At 42.9% G+C, this 25462-nt stretch overlaps 1 protein-coding gene across 3 annotated transcripts in view; it reads right to left on the bottom strand.

The window, feature by feature from the left end:
* Nucleotides 1-25462, bottom strand: part of CACNA1S (calcium voltage-gated channel subunit alpha1 S) — a 3469037-nt gene that overhangs the window by 2603189 nt on the left and 840386 nt on the right. For all 3 annotated transcript variants that reach the window (XM_044076603.1, XM_044076604.1, XM_044076605.1), the window contains one exon: nucleotides 6423-6526. In XM_044076603.1, the coding sequence (XP_043932538.1) occupies nucleotides 6423-6526 (104 nt within the window). The remainder of the gene's footprint in view (nucleotides 1-6422; nucleotides 6527-25462) is intronic.

Genomic DNA, 25462 nt, shown 5'->3' with positions numbered 1-25462 from the left:
ACCCTGCTCACCGGGTGGTGACTTGATGTGTATGTGCGTGCAGTCTATTGCACCCAGTACCTCCGGGTATTCTGCCACACGGTGGAAGAGACACATATTGCTGGCCAACTCCTCCTGCTTTCTGGGGAAGTATATGGGCTCATTGGCATGTCGTAACATGGCATCCAGGAACTGGTGGAGTACCCTGGATGCTGATGCCTGTGAGACCCCCAGGATATCTCCAGTTGGCCTTTGAAAGGTACCTGTGGCTAATATTCTCAAGCTTACACATATCTTCGTGTCTAGTGGGATGGGTTCCTCTCTGTTATTTCTGGCTTTGAGGCATGGCCGGCACAGCTCAACAAGTTGCTGTATGGTGTCCCTGTCCACCCTGTAACGCTCTACTATCTCCAGATCATTTAGCCCCTGGTAGGTTACCCTGGGTCTGAACACTCTTCTCCTCCTCCAGTGCCTAAAGTGGTTGTCAGCATCATCCTCCACACCACCTTCAGTCTCCAACACATGCTGGTGAATCAAAGTTATGGCAGCCCCTAACATGTACATTTTAAAAGTTCCCTGTCTGTTTACACCGATGGTACAGAGTGTATGAGAATACACAAGTGTGTGTGAGGTGCTTTCACACTTTATACTATTGTGCTATGGATGCTGTTGATGTCATTGGGTGTGTATGTGCAATTCCAGCTGCAGGGTATCTTAATTATGGGTTTTACAGCGAGTACTGCAATTGTGGGGCCTTTGGTGTTGAATTATGCTTGCCTGCTGTGATTTGTCTGTTGCCCTTTAATTCACTTTTCAACCCGAATCCCCTCCCTTTGACAGGCATACATCCAGCTGCCGGCTTTCTTGTTTTGTATTTTCCCTACCCAGGAATGTGTTGCGAAATGTGTTATGTAGCTGATCTACTGCAATTTTGCTTTGTTCTGCTGTGACAGTTCTGTTTTCTTTGCAGTATGGCACCTCTCCTTTCCTGTTCTGCAGGTAGCTGCTGGCAGCCTTGTTAGCTGTTGTCAATGGCCCACTGTGGGTTCCTAGATGTTAATTACTCATTTGTAGTCCTATTTCCATGCTGCAGTATTTCCTTATCTTTTTCCTGTATCCTTCCTGTTTCTGCTCTGGTGCGCGCCGTGCACAGCCGTTTACCGGGTTTACAGCACGTTTTCATCCACGTTCACTTGCACATTCGGTTACCTTGTGTGCTCTCAGCTAAGCAAAGCTATGGCTACTTCAACACACCCCTATCTTGCAACTTTGCTTAGCAACAGGTAAACCTCCAATGTGCCTACAGCAATGGCGACACACCCCTCTCTTTATGTCATTTTTATCTCAAGGGCTCACCTTGGTGTTATAATGCTACGCTGTTTTGTGCATCCTTACACCAGCGGGAAATCTGCGATTCACTATTACTCCTCTCATTTGCATGGCATTGCCTACTAATTCCTAGCTACTGCGCATAACACCGTCACTGCCCCTTAGCAACCCTTGCGCCATGAGTATGGTGTAGCATGCCTGCCACTGACTATTATGGGGAAATCGTGATATGTGTTTCATTGCACTTTTATTCTATATTTTTATATATTCCTTGCGATCCCCTTTGCGCACCAATGCCCTGCGCTTTAACTTCGCGTTAGTGTGGGCATAATATTAAATGCTCTTTTTCATATTTTGCGCATGTTGTTTTATGCCAATGGCTATATATTTAGCCATTGGCATATATTAACAGTATAATACATATGTTTGGTCGGCTGTCATGGCTCCGATTTTATGTTTGAAAAATGTAAACTGTTTTTTTTTTTTGGTTTACATTTCTGCATGCATACACTAAGCCTGCACCACTTCCTGAATCGCTATATACCTTCATTTGCATGCTACACTGCTGCGCATGGGGTAATTAGTATACAGGTGCCGGGAGCTGTGCGGGCGTACCGTACCCAGGTAGTGTACGTGGAAACAGCTCGTACCTGAATCGCTCAGCGGCCATATTTGGTGTTAGATCGCCGACACTACGCCTGCACCTGGCGCAAGCTTCATGAATCCCGGGGCATATCTTTTCTTTAACATAGTGCCAGAAATGCCAATCATTCTTTGACAAAGGTGGTCTAGAAAAGTGTGCTTTCACTAATCCAGTCAGGTTTCTGTGAATTCGGTAACGAGAAGTAGACCCATACATACATATATATATACACACACACACACACATATACATGTATATACAGATATATGTATCAATTTGTTCAATAAGGTTATTGGAAGGAAAACATTTGTTTAGTCTCTGAAGGGTGCCAAAAAATTGATTTGGTTTTGCAAGTGTTTACCAATGCTTGTGTTGGGAGAAAAACTTTATTAAAGTAATCATGAATATTGTTCTGTAATGTAGGGAGCATTTAACAGGAAATCTTCAGAAAAGTTCACTGTAACAGTAAAACTCCTTCCTACTGTCCTACTATTATCTTGAAGGATTTCTTGCTTCTTAAATTAAAAGAATGTAATTATTTTTGACAGAACTGCTGACAGAACATTTAATGGAAATATTTTAGTTGCAGCAAACTCTTTTGCATACTACGTGATTTCATCCATTTTTCTTTAACTATGACACACTGCTGGCAGTCATTCCAACTTTACTCAGTAATTACTAGAAAACTATAGTGGTGATAGTGTGTGCACACTTTATCAAGCTGTTGTTAACTTTTGTCCTGATTTTATATTGGAGAAGGGGGTACTCAGAAATAACATAATGCACTGCAGCATCCTGTTTTTAGCAGGACTGCTCAATGCATCATGAGGGATCAATTCAAAAACAACTGTAGTGCTATAGTGGTATGAAGGGTCTGGTAAAACAATGCTTCAGTAGCCATCCTGGATATCACTGTATGCAAATGCAGTGCTGCAGGAGTGCAACTAATATAAATCTCCCATGTGCTCGATCCTACTGCTGTAAACAGTGCTACTCTGGAGTGAAGCCACGGGAATATACATCACATTTTTAAGGTGTACCCCCACTGCTGTCTATGTCTATGTACCATAACAGGTAAGGACTGTGAGGCTGTGTGTATGTGTGCATGTGAGCGTGGACTCTCACAGGGAAATAAGTGAGACTGCATGGGGCTATGGGTGGGTGTGTATGTGTATAAGATTTTCCTGGAATAGGTATGAATGTGTATGCGTGATGGAATGTGTGTGTGTGTGTGTGTGTGTGTGTGTTTCTGTGGGCGCCTATCTATGCTGGGGAAACACATAAAGGAGATGTATTAAGTGTTTGATTCAAACACATACAAATAAGTTGAGAATGAGCTCGTGTTGAACTAATTTGTTTAATATCTCCAAGTCACTTGTCATGACCGTAATGCTACTAATGATCACAAATGAAGCATTGGCAGTAGTATGAAAATATTTTGTATGAATACCCCCGCAGTCTCCAAACTTGTACGGTGTTTAATACTACAGTCAGGTCTTTGGGCAAGGTTCATAGACATGGTACGCACTGCAGAAGTGTAGTGTACTCAGGGTATTGTCTGATAAGAACTCTGCGTAATTCACACAGGCAAATCTCACAGAAGAAAGAAGGACTTATGTCTGTCCTCACTGCAGCCCTACAACACATACCAGTAGTAATTTGTAATTGAATTAGAAAGCATTTACCATGTACTAGAACACTTGTGGAAAAAAATAGTACTCTGAAAATCATGGTGACTGTAACGCTGTGCAGCTCTGATTCTACATCCAATGATTTACTCAAGCCTTAAGCAAAAACAGCTTCATAATGTGAACAGTATGGCCTGAGTCCAGTTACACTGTGACATATGTATAACATGTTATTCATGTAATGGACATGTATGAAATGCGAGCATCACAGTACTGTCAAAGGAGCGCAGAGAAATACCAAATGGCCACCATGAAGCCCACACACACCAGCAAACTACTATGGTGACTAGGCAGCTGTCAGTCTAGAGAAGTACATGTAAACACAGTGAGAGGCATCATCTCTGTATTAGGCAGAAATAAGATACAAATGTGAATAATACTCAAGGTTATGCAGTGGAGCCTGCAGCTGTACCTCCTTCTCTGAACTGCATCCCATATGAATTTAGGTGGGACAGTGTACCAATGAAAGCACAGTAAATAGTAATGGGTAGCACTGAGCCCTGTTCTCAATGTACCATACAGCAAACCTCATGCACATGTGAGAACATTCAGAGCACAAACTCTCTATTTTATGGACGTCTCTAATCCTGCTGTCTACATCTCCCCTTATAGATATGTACTAATCTCCACTCACATACTCAGTATTCCCTGCAAAGGCTATGAAGAAGCACCTACCACCTGGTACTGCCAAACGTGTGCACACATATAAGTAACCTGCCATGTGATACTACTACCAGACCATGAAGATGCAGCCAGATGATTCTTTAGTCTATGTGTCTTCCAGCCACTGCATGGATGATTGATATCTGCAGGATGCAGTTACAAATAGTGCTGTGCTTTCTGGTGTTGTGCCATGCGTTATGATAGGTAGCATGCTTCACCAGTACTGGACTGCACTATGCTAGTTATTTCAGGGAATGCACACCTCATAACAGCATCTGCAGTTATTGCACCCATATCCATCAACATCTGCCTTTGATGTTTAAGGGTTCACAGAGCTGTTGCTCCAGACCAGATTAGAGATGCCTGATTGTTGAGGTGGGCATACCTGCACCCTTTTATATCAAGTCACAGACTAGCCTCTAGGTACACAGCAGACATCAAGACAGTGATACATTCTATGCAGCTCTCTACCTATCCTTAATCGCTGTGCATCAGACTTGAGATAGCCCAAACACATCATCGACACATCACAGTTCCTGTTTTAGTGCACTGCAGAGGTCTCACAGTTCCACCCTTCTACACTTACGATTTTATGTGACTTATTCTCCTCATTTATACAGATATTGCTTGTTCATATTGACGTACTGTGTCTTTCCTTTACCAGTAAACATAAACTATTTTTGTAATTTTTCTTATCAATATGTCATGTTCTGCATCATAATGGTAGTGTACTGTCTCTCCCACATTTCTATAAAGTATAATAATTCAGAAATGATATAAGGAACATACAAGGATAACATGAGAAACAAATATAAGTGCATATTTGGTTTTATGTAAAAACTATATATTGCATATTCCATACAGTATTCTTTTCTTCAAACAAGTAGATAGATAGACTTGTTTCAGGTACATCCTCAGATACCTACAGTGGCTGCTGTGATTACATACCATGGCATAGACATAGTCATTTGTCTACAGCAAGCACCCATCACTGCGGGGAATACTGGCTCAAAAAAGCAAACAGAACCTTTACCACGGGATACAATTACCTGTTCACTCCACAGACCTATATTACCTAACAATTCATGTTTCAAATAACACACCTTAATTCCAATGCAGACTGTTGAACTACTCTTAAGTGTTTTTTTGCAGCCTTCCTTCGCACTCACATAATCCTACCCTTCTCTCAATCACTTCCCTGCTGTACAGTGTGTCTAACTGTAAACTGCCCTCTCTCATTTTTGAATTTAGCCACATCTATTTTAATGCAGTTGCCTATCAAAACCACTTCTGCATTTAGACTTTTCCATCTTTGTCTACTCAGAATTTGCTTCTCTGTTTGTAAACCTCTGGCCTTCATATTCATTCTTTTTCTCACTATGTGCATTACTCCACCACTTTAACACCTCTTCCTAAGCTGCTTAACCCTAAACAACCTGACAATTTTTTGCAATATCCTCATCTATTAATAAAATGCTAGAAAACACTCTCTATAAGTAGATGTTGCAGTTATGAGCAGGTACCTGTTGAAATTGCAACAACCGTAGGTGTTTTAGTACTGATGTGTTTTCCTTGTAGGGTTGCACATTTTGAGTTCAGAAATATCCAAAATGTAGGCACAACCCTTCCTCTGTTTTGTAATATGCCTAAGCAATATAACTTACATCAAGAAAGTGTGACACATTCTGGCACAAGAGTTGTCTGTATCTGTATGCAAACTTGTTTGGATAACTGATTTCAAACCTAACTGGAAAACTAATTAATTATCATTTATGTATGTTTCACAATTTTCATTATCATATGCAATTTAATATCTTGTACCTTTCTAATACAAAGCATACATTTTCCTGTAGGAGGTTATATGATTTAGCGTAGCATTACATATGAAATGTTCTGCAAATATTCTTTACTATTTATCCAAACTCTGCGTGCATATGCAGCTCCTCTCCACACAAAGTATGATAAATTAAGAGTCAGATGCACTTGGCTACTGACTATACTGCTTGTGTACTGCGATACAGTATTTAATTATGAATGAGACCTAGTCATTAAATAATTTGCAGTTTCTGTGTATCTGTACATTTGTTAAACATTTCAGCCAGACAGAAATGGTAACATACCCACTGAGGACACCCAGAACGAGATTAAGGACAAAGAATGACCCCAAAAGAATGAGGCTAACAAAATATATCCAAGGCCACTCATTTCCAATTGCATCATTTACCTGAAACATAAACAGAGAAAAGAAAACATAAGGTACATTAATTGTAAGCAAAATAAAGCACTGCAGACTATTATCCTGGGACATCAATAAAATACATCAAGGAGGAGTCAAAGAGTGGCAAACTATCCCAGTCGACATGCAGTTGTCATTGCATCACAGTTATACACACTCTAATTGTTCTCTTGCAATTTTAATGAGAGTTCTTTTTAGGCTGTCAGTCTTCAATTGAGGAATATAATTAAGAAGCTTCATTTCTGGCCTGTGCTCTTCCAGTGTACACTAACCACTGTCACTAACGGACACCATTACTGACATATTTGTAGTTAAGAGTCTAAAACATGAAACATACTGTAGTATCTGAGGTTATCTTGCAAAGCAAGCATTAAAGCAGCACTCTGGCAGCAGAGTGCATGCCAGTGCTGGAGCTATTGTGATCAAAGGAATTTAGGTATCAGTACTGTTAGAAAAGCAATATTCACAAGCATGTATTTACTTACATCAGGCCACACTGAGAGGTGATAAATTGAAATAGTGCAGGCAAGAGGCTGCGAGCTAAATCATCAGTGCTATGAATGTGAAACTGGCAGTGGTCAAACAAAGCTTCCTTGGCTATCAGTAAAGCTTCTTGGAGTGGTATTTAAAGAGTGATGGAAGAGCAGTCATACTGCTAAACGAGGTGTGACATTACAAAAACAAGAAGTTATGTACTCACCATAACGTTCGATGTATGTAGTCCATCTCGCCTCACATTCTTACCCGTGGGTTCGGAGCCGAATATCGACTCCGACTCTGCCTAGCTCGAAGTCTTTCATTGGCTGGGCTAAGCAGGATCCCATGGTGCACTACTCCATATCCCCAGATCTAGTTTGCTGCGAAACTCATTTGTACTCCATGCACACATCACATCCAGGTAAAGAATAAGCTAAGCAAGGGAACTCTGCAGATAACAACCTAACCTCCAAATCCTTCAAGAAGGGGGAAGGTGGAAGGTGGGAGGGTAAGTAAGAATGTGAGGCGAGATAGTCTACATACATCGAACGTTATGGTGAGTACATAACTTCTTGATGTTATGTAGTCCTATCTCGCCTACATTCTTACCCGTGGGACAGCGTCCCTAGCACCTACATCCTGGGTGGCTCATAGGAAAATACTCCTGAGAACTGTGGAGCCAAAGGAAGACCTGCCCCTGGAAACCACGTCCAATTTGTAATGAGAAACAAATGTGTGAGGAGAAGCCCAAGTAGCTGCAGCACATATATCATCCATTGACAATCTGGCTTGATAGGCTGTGGAAGTGGAAACAGCCCGAGTAGAGTGAGCCTTGACCAGAAATGGCAGATCTTTACCTCCTGCTTGATAGATGAAAGAGATACAACTAGATATTCATCTAGACAGTGTGACCCTGGAGACCGGGGAACCCATTCGGTTTTCCGAAAAGGAAACAAAAAGTTGGTCAGACTTTCGGATATGATATCCTTTGTTCGGTGTAGATAGAAGCGTAATTGTCTGTGTACATCCAATTGGTGGAATCTAAATTCTGCCTTGTTAGAAAAGTGGGGAAAGAAGACAGGCAGCTCAATGGATTGATTTAGGTTAGACATGGAAGCCACTTTAGGAAGGAACGAAGGGTTTGGTCTGAGAGAGACCCTGTCTTTATGGAAGATTAAATATGGAGGTTTGATAGAGAAGGCTTGAATTTCTGAAACTTGCCTTGCTGAAGTGACTGCTGTTAAGAAGGCTGTTTTCCAGGTCAAGAATTTCAATTCGCAGGTAGCTGCAGGCTCGAAAGGTGGTAGAGTAAGGGCTTGTAGAACAAATTTGAGATCGCAGGGCATGATAGGTTCGGACACCGGGGGACGGAGCAACAGAGTACCCTTCAGGAATGCCTTGCATAGTCTATGCGCCATGAGACTAGGCTCATGCGCTACATGGAAATTAGAGATCGCTGCCAATTGAACTTTGATGGTGGCTAATGCAGAACCCTGATGGAAAAGCATAAAGAAAAACTCCAGTACTGAATCGATTGGAGCTGTGTAAGGATCAATGCCTCTGGTATGTGCCCAGATAGAAAACCTTTTCCATTTGCTAGAATAAATCTTTCTAGTAGATGGTTTATGAGAGGACGATAATATATGAACCACTTCTGGTGAGAAATTATGAAGTCTGACTAACAATGGAAGTGGAGTAGCCAGGCTGTCAACCGGAGGGTCATCAGGGAGGGGTGGAACTGTCCCGACATATGTGTCAGTAAATCTGGTTGAGGGTCCAGAGTCCAGGGAGTATCCACAATGATTTGCTGAAGAAAGGGGAACCAAACTTGGCGAGGCCAGTGTGGAGCAATCAGAATGATTCTGCTTCCCAAGGACTGCGCTTTCTGAATCACCTTTCACAGCAGGGAAAACAGAGGGAAAGCATAAAGCAGACCAGAGGGCCAATCATGAACCAGAGCGTCCCTGGGTGACTCCCCCTGTGGGGGAATCAGCGTGAAGTAGTTGCTGCATTTTGCATTGAGGGGGCTGGCAAAAAGGTTGCAGCAAGGCTGACCCCATCTGCTGAAGATTCGCTCTGCAACCAGGCGATTCAGGGACCACTCGTAAGGCATCAGAATAGCTCTGCTTAGCCTGTCCGCAATCACACTGGACTTCCCCGGAATGTGCGTTGCCACCAGAAACTGTTGGGAAGTTACTGCCCAATGCCACACTCGCATGGCCTCTCTACACAGAGGGTAAGACCTGGTTCCCCCTTGCTTGCTTAGATACCACAGTACTGACATGTTGTCTGAGTGTATCGCAATCGTCCCTAGAGGAAGAACACTCTGAAGTTCCTGCAACGCAAGTAGCACTGCTCTCATCTCTAGGACGTTTATATGCAGATGTATCTCATGTTCTTGCCACGTGCCTTGGACTGTCCTGCCAAGATAATGCCCCCCTACCCCATCTGGGAGGCATCCGTGGTCACCGTGGCAACCGGGATAGGTGGAACGAAGGGCTTTCCGCCATCCAAATTGTTGGTGCACAGCCACCAACCGAGGTCCTGCTTGCATCTGTCTGTGAGCAAGATGGGATGAGACAGTGGAAGTCTTTGGAGAGACCATTGGACAAAGAGGAGCCATTGGAGAATTCTCATGTGTAATCTCGCTAGAGGGACCAACATGATTGTTGCTGCCATGGTCCCTAGGAGCTGGAGAACCCATCTTGCCTTCACTTTTCTCAGGGGCATCAGCATGTGTATCTGATGTTGTAAGACTCTGATCCTTTCATGCGGTAAATATGCTTGCATTCGAATGGTGTCTAATTCTGCTCCTATAAAGGTGACACGCTGCGAGGGCAACAAGGCAGATTTTTCCCAATTTATTGTTATACCCAACTGGTGACATAGATTGATGGTAGCGTCCCTGGGTTGAACTAGTTGATGCCTGGTGGGAGCGGTAAGGAGCCAGTCGTCCAGATACAGAAACACCTGGAATCCCTGACGTCTCAAGTGAGCTGTCACCACCGCCATACACTTGGTAAACACCCTGGGGGCTGTGGTGAGACCAAAGGGCAGGGCTCGAAACTGGAAATGACTGGCTCCCAGCCGGAAGCGTAGGTGACTCCTGGATGCTCTGTCCATTTTCATATGGTAGTAAGCATCCTTGAGGTTGATGGAGCACATCCATATATCCTCTCCCAACAATGGAAGAATCGATTGTAGTGTGACCATATGGAACTTGGACTTGTGTACGTAGTTGTTCAGTTGGCTGAGATCTAGAATGGGTCTCAGGTCCTCTGTTCTTTTCGGCACCAAAAAGAATCTTGAGTAAGTCCCTAATCCGATTTGGTCTGAGGGGACATGCTGGATGGCTCCTTTTTCTAGCAGCTGTGAGAACTCTGAGGCTGCTTGATCCCTTTGACTGGGTGGAACGTCTGGGATTTTTCTGATTGGCGGGGGTTCTGATGAGAATGGAATGAGATAACCTCCGGAGATTATCCATAATACCCATCGGTCCTGGGTAATGCTTTCCCAGGCTTCCGGATATAAGGAAATTCGACCCCCAACTGGCTCCAGATAAGCGCAGTCGGGTACACCCTCAGGAACGAGAGTATGGAGAGCCACGAAAGGAATCGCGGTCTCCCGAATTGCGGGGGCCCCCTCTGCCTCTGGGGTGACATCTCCCTGAATAACCCCCCCCCCCGCCTCTGGAGGGGGGATTCACCTTGTGCGGCAGGAAAAAACCTTTGTGATTTATTGAACCACACCCCCCCCACCCCCCCGCTGGGCCTTGGGATAAGGCCTAGAAGGAAGGGAAAAACGGACCCCTATGGCAGACAGGGTCTTTCCCTCTTGCTCGCACCTGGTGAGGGTGTCTTTCACTTTGGTCCCAAACAAAGAGGAACCATCAAAGGGGGCATCAGTGAAGGAAGACTTGAAGGCCTCTGCAAAGTGACACAGGCGCAGCCAGGCTTGCCTTCTAAGGGCGACCCCTGAGCTTGCTGCCCTACTCGCTCCCTCGGCTGCATACGAAATGAGCCGCATGGATGAGTTAACAATGGAGTTGAGGGTAGAAACCTGGACGTTAACCGTTTGAGCAACCGCTTCAGGGACGTTACCCGCAAGAGTATCCCCTAACTCCTTGAGGAGATCTCTCTGGAGCAGAGTGAAATGAGACAGGTAATTCAGGGACCGTAAAGTAAAGGTCGCTGATAAGAGGGTACACTTCCCGTACCGATCCATGGTCCTGGACTCCTTGTTAGGAGGATGGACGGATGAAGAAGACTCTGCTACTTCCTTTTGAGTGGCTGCCGCCACCAACATGGCATCTACAGGGACTCCTTTAGACAGAAACTCTTTGTCCTGGGGGGGCGGAAAGAAACTTGTTGGGACGCCTGGGCATGGGTTCCACAGAATCAGGGTTCTCCCACACTCTTCGACAAATCAGGTCAAGGAGTTTGTCGAAGGGTGGAGACACCCAGGAGGCGGAGGGCTGAGCACCAAATGCCTTAAGGAATACTGACTCCTCCTCGGAAGGGGCTTTGGAAGGCCAGTCACCTCTTTGTTTCAGTATCTCCAGGATATCGGAGAAGGAAACATCATCAGAGGATGACTTGTGGGACCCCTCCGATTCATCGAGGTCAGTATCAGAGGTGAGGGACTCATCCTGGGAGTCTATGTGCTTCCTCTTGCACGCTTTCTTTCTGTGGGGCTCCTCAGGCATGAACTCTGAGGGACCCTCAGAAATTCAGGGACCACTTGTGGGGGTATCCCTAGGCCTTGGTGCTCTGCTGTCCATGGATGGGTGGTAATCAGAAGCTCTCGCCGGAGTGGTGGGGGACAGAGTTACCGATCCGCCTGATGTAGCTGATGATCTGGCCAGCGCGGGTCCGCATAGCCTCGAAGGCCGGCCCCCCCGAATCCGAGGAGCGACCAGTCTCTGAGGCCAAGAAGGGGGTCAGAGTTCCCCAAGCAGATGCACCGCGAGGGAGGCTCGGAACCGAAATAAGCCCCGAGATGTCCCCCTCGGGCCCGACTGAAGAATCCCGAGTCCCGAACCCCGAGGACGGAGCCGACGGGGTCGGAGCCGATGCCGGTACCGATGGAGCCGAATGGGACATCGGAGCCAGCCTAGAAACATCACATGGCGCAGAACACTCCGGCTCCGAAGACAGAGATGTGCTCGGAGGAGGAATGATCAAAGATGGGGTCAGGACGGGCTCCAAAGCCGACTGGGTCGGAGCTGAAAACAATTTTGCCAAAACCAGTGATTGGAGGAGCGTCTGAACCACCCTATCAACATCCACATCCGAAAGGGCCTGGAGGATTTGGAGGACAGGGATGGAGAATGTGATCTCCTCTCAGGAGAAGCTGGTCTGAGACTGGGCAATCGGCTCCTAGGAGGTTCCAATACAATTGGAGCCGACGCCGGTTCCGTCAATACCGATCCTTCCTGCGGCCCCGAGGACAGTGGAGCCAAGGAGGTTGATGCAGTTTTCGAGATTTTCTCCGGGGGCTCCGATGAAGCTGACGGAGCCGGAGATCTCTTTTTAGACTTGCCAGATTTTGACTTACCACTGGAAGACGAATCCATAGCCTCTTCAAAGGAGGGTTTTAATAATCCCTTTAAGATTAGCTTATTCTTTCTCTCTTGGAGAACTCTAGGGCTAAACGCATGACAAAAACTGCAGGATTCCTGCAGATGGATGGCTCCTAAGCAGTAGACACAAATGGAATGCCCATCGGTAATGGACATTTTGTACCCACATTTAGAGCACTTTCTAAAACCCGAAGGTTTGTGCTCCTTGGTATCCTTAGACATCTTTACTATGCCCACAACGCAAAATCGAGTCTGAAACAATGCACAGGCGTTCACTCTATAAAGGCGGGAACGGCGCTAAAGTAACCAACACTAAAACAGTGACCAAACACACACCACAAAGAAGTACAAACTCTGAACATGGGATTGAAAAACCAGAAAGAAAAGGAAGCCCAAACCTCTAAGTTAAATGGTCTGGACCGTACTCACACAGAAGGCAACAGAGGAAGACTAGGCCCTCTAACTGAAACGGGCCTAGCCCGAGGGAACAGTCAGTGGGATACCACACAACAATCACGCAATCACAATTTTATTTACAAACTATACCAACTCAAACAAACTTAGACAACTAGCTATGAAGATAGCTTTTGATAGGAATCAAAACTTTTCTTAAGACAAGAAAAAGAGGGCACTTAGCCACAACCAAGCGAGACCACGTCCGAGCTACACGAGCGGCAAACGAGATCTGGGGATATGGAGCAGTGCACCATGGGATACCTGCTTAGCCCAGCCAATGAAAGACTTCGAGCTAGTAAAATCGGTCGAGTCAGAGCCGATATTCGGCTCCGAACCCACGGGTAAGAATGTAGGCGAGATAGGACTACATAACATCACACGTTCACACACCAACATCTAGCACACTGCATATCTCTACATAATAATAATAGTGTATGCATCAATCGCAGGTCGTTATGGTACTTACTGTGAGGCCTGTTACTACACTCAAGCCAAATCCACCTGTACACAAGGATTTACGCTATATACAAAAGTTAGAAAACGGTACGTACAGCTTGCCATTGGCTGCATTTCCAGAATCAAGACAAATCCTTTGATATTCAGACAGAAAGCAATATTTGTAGTTACTCTCATGACCATAGAAAAAAAATGTCACTCAAGTGTTTGCAACAAGACACAAAACAGGAAGGAGGCCTGCAAATGTTCCTACATCACCACAAAGGTAATACACACAGAGCCTGCTTACAATGTACGTGTCACCCTAACCAACAAAGAGTGCTTGTAAGAAATGTGAGTGCTTTTTTCTCCAGTTTGCATGTTGACCAGCAAGACCCACCACAGATAAGTCCCCCTTCACCACTTGGGTGAGACCTGATTGCAGAGTTGTCATGAATGAAGCCATTGGAGTTTTCTCTTTGCATGGCTCTAACCCTGCTCCTGGCAGCTGATGTGGACATCCATGTCACAGTGTTAGCACACTATGCTTCCCCTCCCCTCTATGGCATAAGCATGGTCTCACTCACTCACACACACACACACACACACACACACACACACACACACACACACACACACACACACGTACACATGCTCACCCTCGCGAGCGCACATGCACATACACACACACACACATGCACACTCTCGCGCACGCACACACACACATGTGTACACATGCACACTCTCGTGCACACACACACACACACAAACACACACACACACATGCATGCGAGTTACTATCACTAGCTTGGGATAGCCAGTCTGGCATCTGTCAGTGTTACTGCCATTGTGAATGTGCAAGCCTCTGCCTGCACAGCAGCAATAAACTAGTCAGGGCTATCATCACAATCCCCAGGGGTTTGTCAAGCCTGCGTAAGCCGCTCACTTCCGTCATTCCCTGACCAGCTCTTCTATCACCAAGAAGCTAACCAACCTCAAGTCTTCTAGATCACAGTCATGGCTTTAGTCCTCTATGCCACAGAGATTCAGATACATTAATGCTGGAGGACCTATCTGAAGCTCCCAAGTATGCAACAAAGTCCAGAAAGTTTAGGATATTTGCTTGGAAGTGTTTGCATAGGTATTTTTATACCCCAAGTAGACTTCATAGAATTTTTCCTCAAGTAGCTTGCAAATATTGGAGGTGTGATGGGAAGAAAGACGTAACTGGGAACATATTTTTGGGAGTGTAATGAGCTTGCAGATTTCCCTCCATCCTCTACCTTGTATGCCTTTTGTGACCAGGTTGAGCATTGACTGTTTCTGGGTTCTAGCTTCTCTCTCTCTCAGGTGACATGAAAACTCTGATGGGCTTGTCCTCTAAACCATGCTTTCTTCTGCTCTGGATGAGCTGTCTAACAGTTTGGGTCCATGGAAGGTATCCTTAATCTTTGGAAGCTGGCCAACTGTTACATCCAGAGCACGATATAGCCCATATAGCTAAGGCTACTGCAGCAGTAATCAATATGATGGACATCAATACGAAAAGATTGCCAAAACTCATATAAAAATGATGGCTAGAGAAGGGCCAGAATTTATAAGCCCCTGAATAACAGCTTTAGCAAAACGTTCTCTGGCTCTGAAAACTAAGACATATAATACCTAATGAAAGTGTGCAATGAGGACCAATTAGCTGTCTCAAGAATAAATCTAGGATCCACTGCTTTCCAAAATGTCTCGGAAGTAGCCATCTCTAGCAGCTTAAGCTTTGACTTTCTAAGGGGGTGGCTTTTATCATGGTTTGACTAACAAAACTAAATAGTATAAGTCATCCATCTTGAAATTGTTTGTTTGTTTAGATACTGGCTGTTCATTTTTCTTTTCATCAAAGGAAACAAAACGTTAGTATGAGTTCCTAAAAATGTTTAGTCATACCCATATTCATAGGTAAATAGTAGGCTACTGCTCTGCAAACGATTACAAGCTTAGCCAATAACTAGGGGTCAGAATTCCAAATGTGAGGTTAAGACTTTAACTATTATGCCAACCCTCCTCTAAAGTAAAAAATAACTGTCTCTGGATGTCTAAAGTATGAAGAGTTCTTTCAATCCCTGTTTTTTATAAGAAACATCTTTATTAAATTATCACTCATAACATACGCAATAATACATTATTATAAGTGAAAACAAACCATACTGACATAATCCAACTCCCAGCTGCAGGTATTTTGTATTTTACATTACAAACCATGATGACATAATCCTAGTTGCAAACATTATACATCACTTATAATCTACCCAATCATTATTAGTCAAACATTACATAGCTCATTCAAGCTCTTCCTTCTTTTAAACCTCATTCCTCCCCTGTATGTACTGTTACCATAATTCACATTTTTTCCTATGTAATTTGCTCCTACCCTTTTTTAAAGATCCCAATTCCAGTTGTTTTATTTCTGTTGCTATATTCACTACTTCTAGTACAGTTGGTTTAGACTTTGATTTCCATTTTCTAGTAATTGATTTTTTGGCAGTCACCATAGTTAGACTCAGTGAGGCCTTACTATGTCTAGGCAATTCTGATTCTGTATCATAGCTCAGAAAAATCATTTCCCTAGTTACATCAATTTCCTCACCCAGTATCTCCAACAGAGTAGTCTGCAGGGAATCTTTAAAGTCTGCCAACTCATTACACTCCTAGAATATATGTTCCCAGTTGCCTCTTTCTTCCCCATCACACCTCCAACATTTGCTGTCTACCTGAGAAAAAATTATCTGGAGTCTACCTGGGGTATAAAAATATCTAAGTAAACATTTCCAAGCAAAAATATTAACTATTCTCGATGCTGTTGTATATTTGGGATGTACACAAATATCCCCCATTGTTTCTTTGTAAATTGCTTATCCAATCTCTGTTTTCAATCCTTTCTAACCTCCTCTGATTGATTCTTATATTTATTATGCAATACTTTATATGTTCTAATTATTCCTTTTTTAATGGCAGCTTCTGTCCTAAATTCTGCTAAAAACTTTACTAGTGCTGGTCTTTCATTCAGGACCTCCCCCCATTTCTTTCTCTTTGCCTATACTCTGATATCAATCCTTGATAGGGAAGGCAATCTCTATCCTGCTGTCCAAATAAATTATTGGCGTCTTCCCATTCTATTACCACTCCTTCTCTAGTTATTTGCTCCCAATACCTTTGTTCCAGTGCCAGTTTTCTCCAATAAATTCCAGCCCCCTCCTGCCTATTGTCTGTATCCCTTATTGCAGTCATCCTTATCGGCAGAATCACCTTCCTCCATTCCTGTGTTGGCTTAGTTCTTATAATACTTTCTGCTACTTTATGAATATAATATTCTGTATGACTATTGTTATTCTCCTTAAAGATATACATCCAAAATCCCAGTCTCTCCTTGTTTCTTGAATTTCCCCCGTTTCATCTTCATCCGTTTCCACTTTGAATTATAGGTTTTTGCTTGTGCTATATCTAGAATCCTTAACTGTGTAACTGTAAATACCCCTTTAAATTGGGTAATCCCAATCCACCTCATTCTGTTGGAAGAATCAGCTTATCCCACTTGACTCTTGCCTTCTTCCCCTCCCAGATAAAATCCTTCAGTTCTTTATAAATTGCTATCCACAACTCCTTCTCCTCTGGTTGATAAAAATATGCCTGACCTGTGTACATGACTAAAGGGACTAAAAACATTTTAACTGCTTGTATCTTACTATCCATATCCATATAACAGAGCTTCCAATTCCTCAGATTTTGCATTATCTTTGGTTTACTCTCTTCCCACATATCCTTAGCGGCCATACCAGAATCAGTTTTAATCCATACTCCTAAATACTTCATTTTATCATGTCTCTATAAATATGGATAATGCTGAACCAATTTGTGTGTGGATATATAACTTACAGCTATTGCCTTTGTTTTAGCTTCATTGATTTTGTTTCCCGAAAAAAATTTGAAACCGTCTGAAAATGTTCCACAAAACTGTAATGTCCGTCTCTAGTTTTGTCAGGTATAAAATAATATCATCTGCAAATAAATCCAGCTTTTCTTGACTACTAATACTAATACTAATTATATCCTTGAATTTCTGAGTCCCTTATTTTCCTTGCCAGTGGTTCTAAATATAATGCAAATAACAAAGGGAAAAGAGAACACCCCTGCCTGGTTCCTCTGCTCAAGCAGAAATTATCAGAGGACCCCACACACTTATTTTCACCTCTGATCCTTCATATAACCTCTTAATCAACCTATAATTTTTATCACGGAATGTAAATGCTTCCATAACAGTGTTCATAAAATCCCAGCTTACTCTGTCAAATGCTTTCTCTGCATCAAGACCCACCAACTACGATATTTTCTTACATTCTGCTTTTCCCTGGGTAATCAGTGTTCTGTTAATGTTGTCAAGCATTTGCCTCCCCTCCACAAAACCACACTGATCCATAGCTATCAGTTTTGGCATTACTTTTGCCATTCTCTTAGCCATTAGGGACATGAACACTTTATAATACAGGTTTATAGGTTCGTAATCATGGTTTCGGACTGAAATGGACCTGTAAGAAGCTGGATCTGATGGAGCTTTACCCTATTTAGGTATTACAGCTACCTCTGTTTTCTTCCAGGACTGTGGTACTTCTCCTTCGCTTAAGATACTGTTAAAACCTTCCAGATCTTTATCATTTTTTCCTCCTAGCTTCCAAACTTCCACAGGAATACCATCTATTCCTGGGGGACTTTTCTGTAGATTGGTTATACTTCAAAATGTTTACCTCATCTCCTCCTATCCTAACCGTTAGTAACTGAGCCTCATCTACCTTCCACCCTTGGCATATTTAATTCTTCCATACACATTTCTATTTGTATCTTTTCTTGATTTTCATATTTCTCTGCTTTATAGAGACTCGCATAGAATTTCCAAAATATTTCTAATACCTCTACAGGATCTCCTGTTACCCTCCTTCTTATAGGTTCCCTAGGTTTGGTGACAACCCTTTCTACTTTCTGTTGCCTAAGTCATTGTGCTAAACGTTTTTGTGCTCTAATGTTATTGTCAAAAAATAGTTGCTAACAGCAATCCTTCTATACTCGTGCATATTATCGAGGTAATCCCTTATTTTCTGCCTAGTATTCTGCAATTGAGCCTCTTCTTGTTCTGTGAGATTCCCTCTATTCTGCAATACTTTAACATTTGTCAGTCCCTCTAAATAATTGTTGTTACTTCTTAACTGTAGTGCCCTTTATTTTATTTCCACCATATTTTTAAACTCCACCTTAATTTTATCCCACTCCCTAGCTATATTTTCAGAAGAAATTTCTCTCCTACCATCTCTTGAATAATCTCCACTACCCATTCTTTAAATTCCTCTCTTTTCAACAGATAGGTGGGGAAAGCTCCAATGTCTCATTTTTATTTCACTACCAGGTGCTTCTATTTCAGCTATTATTGGCCCATGATCTGAAATAGTTATTGGGTGAGTATCAAGACCTTCAATTACACGCACATGTTCCTGTGAAATGTAAATTCTATCTAGCCTAGCCTAGTTTTTATATCTTGGGGAATAATATGTAAATTCACTCTGAACTCCTATTACTGAATTCACATCTTCCATGCCAAATATTTTCATAAATGTATTCGAAAATCTACCCTCCTTTGTTATATTTTCCCTTCTGGGCCCCCCAGACACATGTTCACTGCTGCAAATCAAATTTCAGTCCCCATCTAAAAGTAACATTCCTTGCTGAAAACTGATTATTTCTCCCAGAATTTTCTTAAGCTCCATTGGAGTAGTCTTAGTTGGAATGTAAATACATGCCAATGTAATCCTCCTCCCTTACCAGTACCCCCTTAGCACTGAAAATCTGCCATTACTATCTTTTTATCTTCTTCTATCACTATTGGAGCTCATCTTGCAATTAATATAAGTACTCCTCTTTTTCTCTGTCCCAGTTATCCTGCTGAATAATTCCTGAAAATCTTTATCAAATTCACATGTTCAGTTCTTTCTAAGTGTGTCTCCTGTAGTATAGCTATTTACACTCTACATTTTTAATATAGTTCACCAATCTTTCTTTTTGTATTTATCTGTGAGGCCATTGACATTTAAAGATATTACAGAAAGCATCACTGTATTGAAAATGTATTATTCCCACCTTTTATGTATAATAGCTTTTTGTTAAATGTCTAGTTCCACTTTTGTGTTACACGCATACACTGTTTGGCAGGTTGATATTTTATACAGTTGTTTCTTGTCATATCCATTTGAGCCCATGTCACATCTTACAAAACGTTTTTGTTTTATTGCAAGCCCTAAAGAAAAAAAAACACCCCAATACTCCCCAAAACCTTTTAACTTAATAATACCACACACAACATTTTACATTTTCAAATACTGAAGTTTTATCCTCTTACTAAGAAGCAATTCCTCAAACTGATGGCCGCACTCATAGACTTGAGTTAACCTAAAAGAAAGGTTATCCATGCTAAGATGCATGGTGCAGCCTGTGCTTTAACTAAGTGCTGTCTGGTTTTGTCTTATATTTATAGCTCTCCCAGCTGAGTAAACACCTGAATGTTTTCAGAGAATATTATCTCTTAGCCATTTCTTTTTATGAGATTGTCTCCTGGAGACATGAGGACCAGATACATAATTGCTACTAAGCATAAATCTACCTGCTAGAAAAAAAGTGTTATAATATTCAATATTCATTTTCATTTACTTGCTTTCTCTTACAACATGTTACTAGATCAAGCTAAGGGCCTTAATCCAGTCATTCTACTATGCAAGAATGAGAAAAAGCAAACTAATTTTTCTTTTATCATTTTAACCAGACTTTTGTTCTTTTTTTTTCTTACATTGCAGTGCCTACATTTTTTAAAACTGAACAAGGAGAAAGAGATAAGGGAGAAAAATAAAAGAAAAAAAACCCGAGCACCTGTTTACATTAGTATCCCTACTACATTTAAAATAACTGATAAAGCCTTACCGTATAGCATGCAAAGAAAATCATGCATTATAAAAATAGTACGATTAAGAAAAAGAAGTTATGTACCTACCATAACGTTCCATGTTAGTTGTCTCCTCTCGCCTTCTTTCTTGCTGGTTGGGGTTCGGAGCCGATCCTCGGCTCCGACTCGGCCATCTTCTAAAGCTCGAGAGCTGTTTACTGGCTCAAGGCCTCCCCATATCCCATAATGCCTGGCGCTAGATACCCAGATCTCATTTGGTAAGTCCAATTGCAGACATAAAAAGGAAAGAATCCTATCCTATAATACATAAACCCTACCAAGAGACTACCAGGTAGAGAGGAATAGCCAGAGAAGACTCAGCCAGTGAAAAAACATACAGAACTCTTCTCAGTCTACTAGGATAGGGGGATGGAGGGTGGGACGCAAGAAAAAAGGCAAGAGGAGACAACTAACATGGAACGTTATAGTAGGTACATAACTTCTTTATGTTAAGTTGTCTATCTCGCCTTCATTCTTGCTGGTTGGGACAGCGTCCCTAACACCTAAAATCCTGGGTGGCTCATTGGAACAAACTCTTCAGAACAGTGGAACCAAAATCAGCTCTGCCCCTGGAAACCACATCCAACTTATAATGCAAAATGAAAGTATGAGGGTTGGCCCACGTGGCCGCTGCACAAATAGATTACATGGGCAACCTAGCCTGAAAAGCCACAGAAGTGGAGTGACCTTTTGGTTTAACAGGCAATTCTTTATTCCTTAACTGATAGATAAATGTGATGATAGAAGTCAACCACCTGGATAAGGTTACTTTTGAGACTGGTAGACCTTGTTTACCCTCAGCATAAGAAAGGAAAAGCTGGTCCGATTTTCTGATGTCCTTAGTCCTATGCAAATAAAAGCACAGTTGCCTGTGAACATCTAACTGGTGCAACTTATATTCCGCTCTGTTGGAGTGGTTGGGAAAAAACACAGGAAGGTCAATGGACTGATTCAAGTTATTCTCAGAAGAGACCTTAGGAAGGAAGGAAGGAAGGAAGGATTAGTCCTGAGAGCAACCCTGTCACTGTGGAACACTAGGTACGGAGGACGGATACAAAGAGCCTGGAGTTCCGAAACTCTTCTGGCTGAAGTAATCGCTACCAGAAAGAGGGTTTTCCAAGATAAAAACTTCAAAGAACAAGAAGCTGCAGGTTCGAAGGGGGGAAAATTAGAGAAGCTAGAATCAAATTTAGATACCACGGAGGTGGAGGATCTCTCACTGGGGGCCTGAGCAGAATGGTCCCTTTGAGAAAAGCTTTGCAAAGCTTATGAGACATTATATTACTTTCCGACAGGCCAACGTGAAAATTTGAAATTGCAGCTAACCGAACTCTAATTGTAGCGGAAGCGGACCCAGCATGAAAGAGTTCCGCAAGAACTTCCAATATGTGGTGTACATGGGCTGAAAAGGGGTCTATACTCTTACCCTCTGCCCTGGACGAAAAACGTTTCCACTTACTAGCATAAGTTTTTCTAGTGGTAGACTTGTGCAATGATAAAATGATTTCACGCACAGAGTGGGAGATATCAGGAAGCCTGGCTAAGATTGGAAGTGGAGTAACCAAGCAGTGAGCTGGAGAGATTGTAGGGAATGGTGCAGCCCGCCTGACTGATGGATCAGATGGTCTGGAACTGGGTCCAGAATCCAAGGCTGCTCGAGAAGATGATGATGCAGGAATGGGAACCATATTTGTCGAGGCCAGTAAGGAGCAATGAGGATCATTTTGCAGCCAAATACGGTAGCTTTCTGTATCAGCTTGGGGATTAGCGGAAAGGGAGGGAATGAATACAGAAGTCCCTGAGGCCAATCGTGGACTAGAGCGTCTCTGGAGGAATGTCCTAGGAAGTGGAAGGAGAGAGAAGAAATTGCTGCACTTGCTGCTGAAGCGGGTGGCAAAGAGGTCGCAGCAAGGCTGTCCCCATTTGTGGAAGATTTGGTCCGTCACTACCTGATTCAGAGACCACTCGTGAGGCATGAGAATTGCTCTGCTCAGCCTGTCTGCTATGAGGTTGGATCTCCCAGGGATGTGCGTTGCGGTCAGAAACCGTTGGGAAGAGATCGTCCACTGCCAGAGTCTGAGTGCTTCTCGACATAGGGGGTAGGATCTGGTTCCACCCTGCTTGTTGATGTACCACACGACTGACATATTGTCCATCTGAAATGCAATGGTCCCGGTAGGAAGAGAGTCCTGAAGAGCTTGCAACGCTAAAAGCACGGCCCTCATCTCCAAGACATTTATGTGCAGATGGTACTCTTGATGTTGCCAGGTGCCCTGGACTGTTCTGCCCTGATAATGCCCCCCCACCCGATCAGGGAGGCATCCGTGGTCACTGTAGCAGCTGGAGGGGGAAGTACAAATGGTCTGCCCTGGGGCACTGATGTGGAGACCATCCACCACGCAAGGTGCTTTTTGCATGCTTCTGTGATAATAATCATGTGAGACATGGGAAGCTGCTGGAAGGACCACTGGGTAAAAAGAAGCCACTGGAGGATCCTCATGTGAAAACGAGCCAGAGGGACGAGTATGATCGCTGCTGCCATGAGACCCAGGGTTTGGAGGATGAACCTGGCTTGAATTCTCTTGCATCCTAACAAGACCTGCACATGTCGGTGGAAGGCTGGCTGACCTGTCTTTTGTATTTAAATTTGCACCTATAAAGGTGATAGACGGACAGGGTGACAATGCAGATTTTTCAAAATTTATTGTGATACCTAGTCTGCAGCAAGTCTGGATTGTGTAGTCTCTGGCTCGCAGAAGGTGATGCCTGGTGGTAGCAGTGAGGAGCCAGTCGTCTAGATATGGAAACACCTGGAATCCTTGCCATCTCAGGTGAGCGGTAACTACTGCCATACATTTGGTGAACACCCTGGGGGCTGTGGTGAGACCAAAGGGCAGAGCTCTGAACTGATATGGCTGGCTCCCAGCCGGAAGCGGAGGAATCTTCTGGAGCGCCTGTCCATTTTGATACGGTAGTACGCATCCTGAAGATCTATGGAGCACATCCAGTTGTCCTGACCCAGAAAGGGTAAAATGGACTGTAGCGTGAGCATCCGAAACTTCGTTCTTTGAACAGACCTGTTTAGTCTGCTGAGATCCAGAATGGGTCTCCAGTGCCCCTGTATTTTTTGGTACCAAAAAGAACTGAGTAAATTCTGGATCCTTGCTGGTCTGCTGGTACTTGCTGGATGGCCCTTTTTCTTAGCAGTTTTGAAACTTCTTGAACTGCTTGATCCCTTAGATTGGGTGGAACATCTGGAAGGGACTTGTTTAACAACATGGGAGTGCAAACAAAGGGAATTTTGTAGCCTTCGGATATTTATTTATTTTGTTAACCGGGCTAGTCCAGCTGGATATATTTCCATTTTCAGTGGAGGCCCGGGGAGAAAAGCTCCAGTAATAACACAGAGATAATATAACACTTAAAAATAACAAGTACAAATTATACAAAGGATATTAAGAATACATAGTCATGAGTATTAATGAGAGGAAAAACTGACATTAATGTCCTATAGACATACAGAATTAGCTAGTCACTGTGCAGAAAGGATATCGGAGATAAGATACAGTACATTCAGAGGAATTACATTACTAACATTGGTAGTTTAATTTAATTACATTACTTGCATAGGTAGTTTAATTTAATTACATTACTAACATAGGTAGTTTAATTTAATTACATTACTAACATAGGCAGTTTAATTTACTAAAGATAAATACTACTTCTGGAGGGGTGAAGTAGTAAAGATTGGTATGAGGAGGCAGTACAGAGATAGCAGTAGAGAGAGCAGAGGAATTAGTCATGGTTGCAACAGGGACATACCCAGTGAGTTTTAAGATGTTTTTTGAGCCTTTGTTTAAAGAGTTGCAGGAAGGGTTGTAAAGTTAGATCTGGTGGCAGAAGATTCCAATTTTTTCCTGCAGTATTGGAGAACAGGGAGTTCCCTGCCAGGTTGTTTGATTTGCTTGTGCTAGCAAGAAGTTTACTAGAGGATCGTAAGGAGTTGAGATTCCTATAGGGAGTAATTAGGTCGGAAAGTATAGGGGTGTTGTTAGGTTGGTAAAATATTTTATGAACAATGGTAAGTTGGGATAGTATCAAAATGTTGTTTAATTCTAACCAGTCTAGTTGCCATAGGTTCTGACAATGGTGTGTTCTAAAAGGGTTTCCAGTGGCAAATCTGGCTATATTATTATAGGAGTTAGCTAGTTTGACCAGATTACTTTTTTTAGGTTAGTATATATGGGTGAAGCATATAGAAGAGCTGAGATTAAATGGGAGTGGGCAGTTGTAGTTCGGGATGCTGGGTTTAAGAAGGGTTTTATTCTATATAACGAGCCCATCTTTCTATTTACTGTTTTAATGGTGTTGTTAATATGGTTATCAAAGGTGAGGTTGTTTTTCAATTGTGATACCTAGCAGTTTGGTGGTAGAGTCTGGGGCTATAATGGTGTCATTGTTGGATTTAATTGTAAAGTTTATGGGGGAGGACTTAGTGGAAGGTGTAAAGAGTAAGAGTTTGGTCATTTTGGCATTTAAAATGAGACGTTTCATGAACCAAGTCTCTACTGTGCTGAATACTTTTTGGGTTAGGGAATGTAGTTCAGATGTGGAGCTGACAGAATAGATGAGTGTAGAATCGTCTGCATATTGTATGCAGGTAGCTTGAGGGATTGCTAAGTGGAGGTCATTGATGAACAAAGAGAAGAGAAGAGGTCCTAGAATAGAGCCCTGAGGGACCCCAAGGGAGACGGGCAGGTGGGAAGATAGCTTGTTTTCCCAGAGAACTGCTTGTTGCCTGTTGTTAAGGTAGGACTTGAATCAGCAGATAGCCTTGGTGTCTAGAGAGAGGGATATAAGTCTATTTATGAGTAAGGGGTGGCTTACCATGTCAAAAGCTTTTGATATGTCAATAAAGAGTGCTGAAGTGAGGCAATTGTTATTACGGTTG

This window comes from Protopterus annectens, chromosome 7.part0 (assembly GCF_019279795.1).
Source record: "Protopterus annectens isolate FY-2018-M chromosome 7.part0, PAN1.0, whole genome shotgun sequence".
Lineage (NCBI taxonomy): Eukaryota > Metazoa > Chordata > Ceratodontiformes > Protopteridae > Protopterus > Protopterus annectens.
This window is presented reverse-complemented; position numbering and strand designations above follow the sequence as displayed.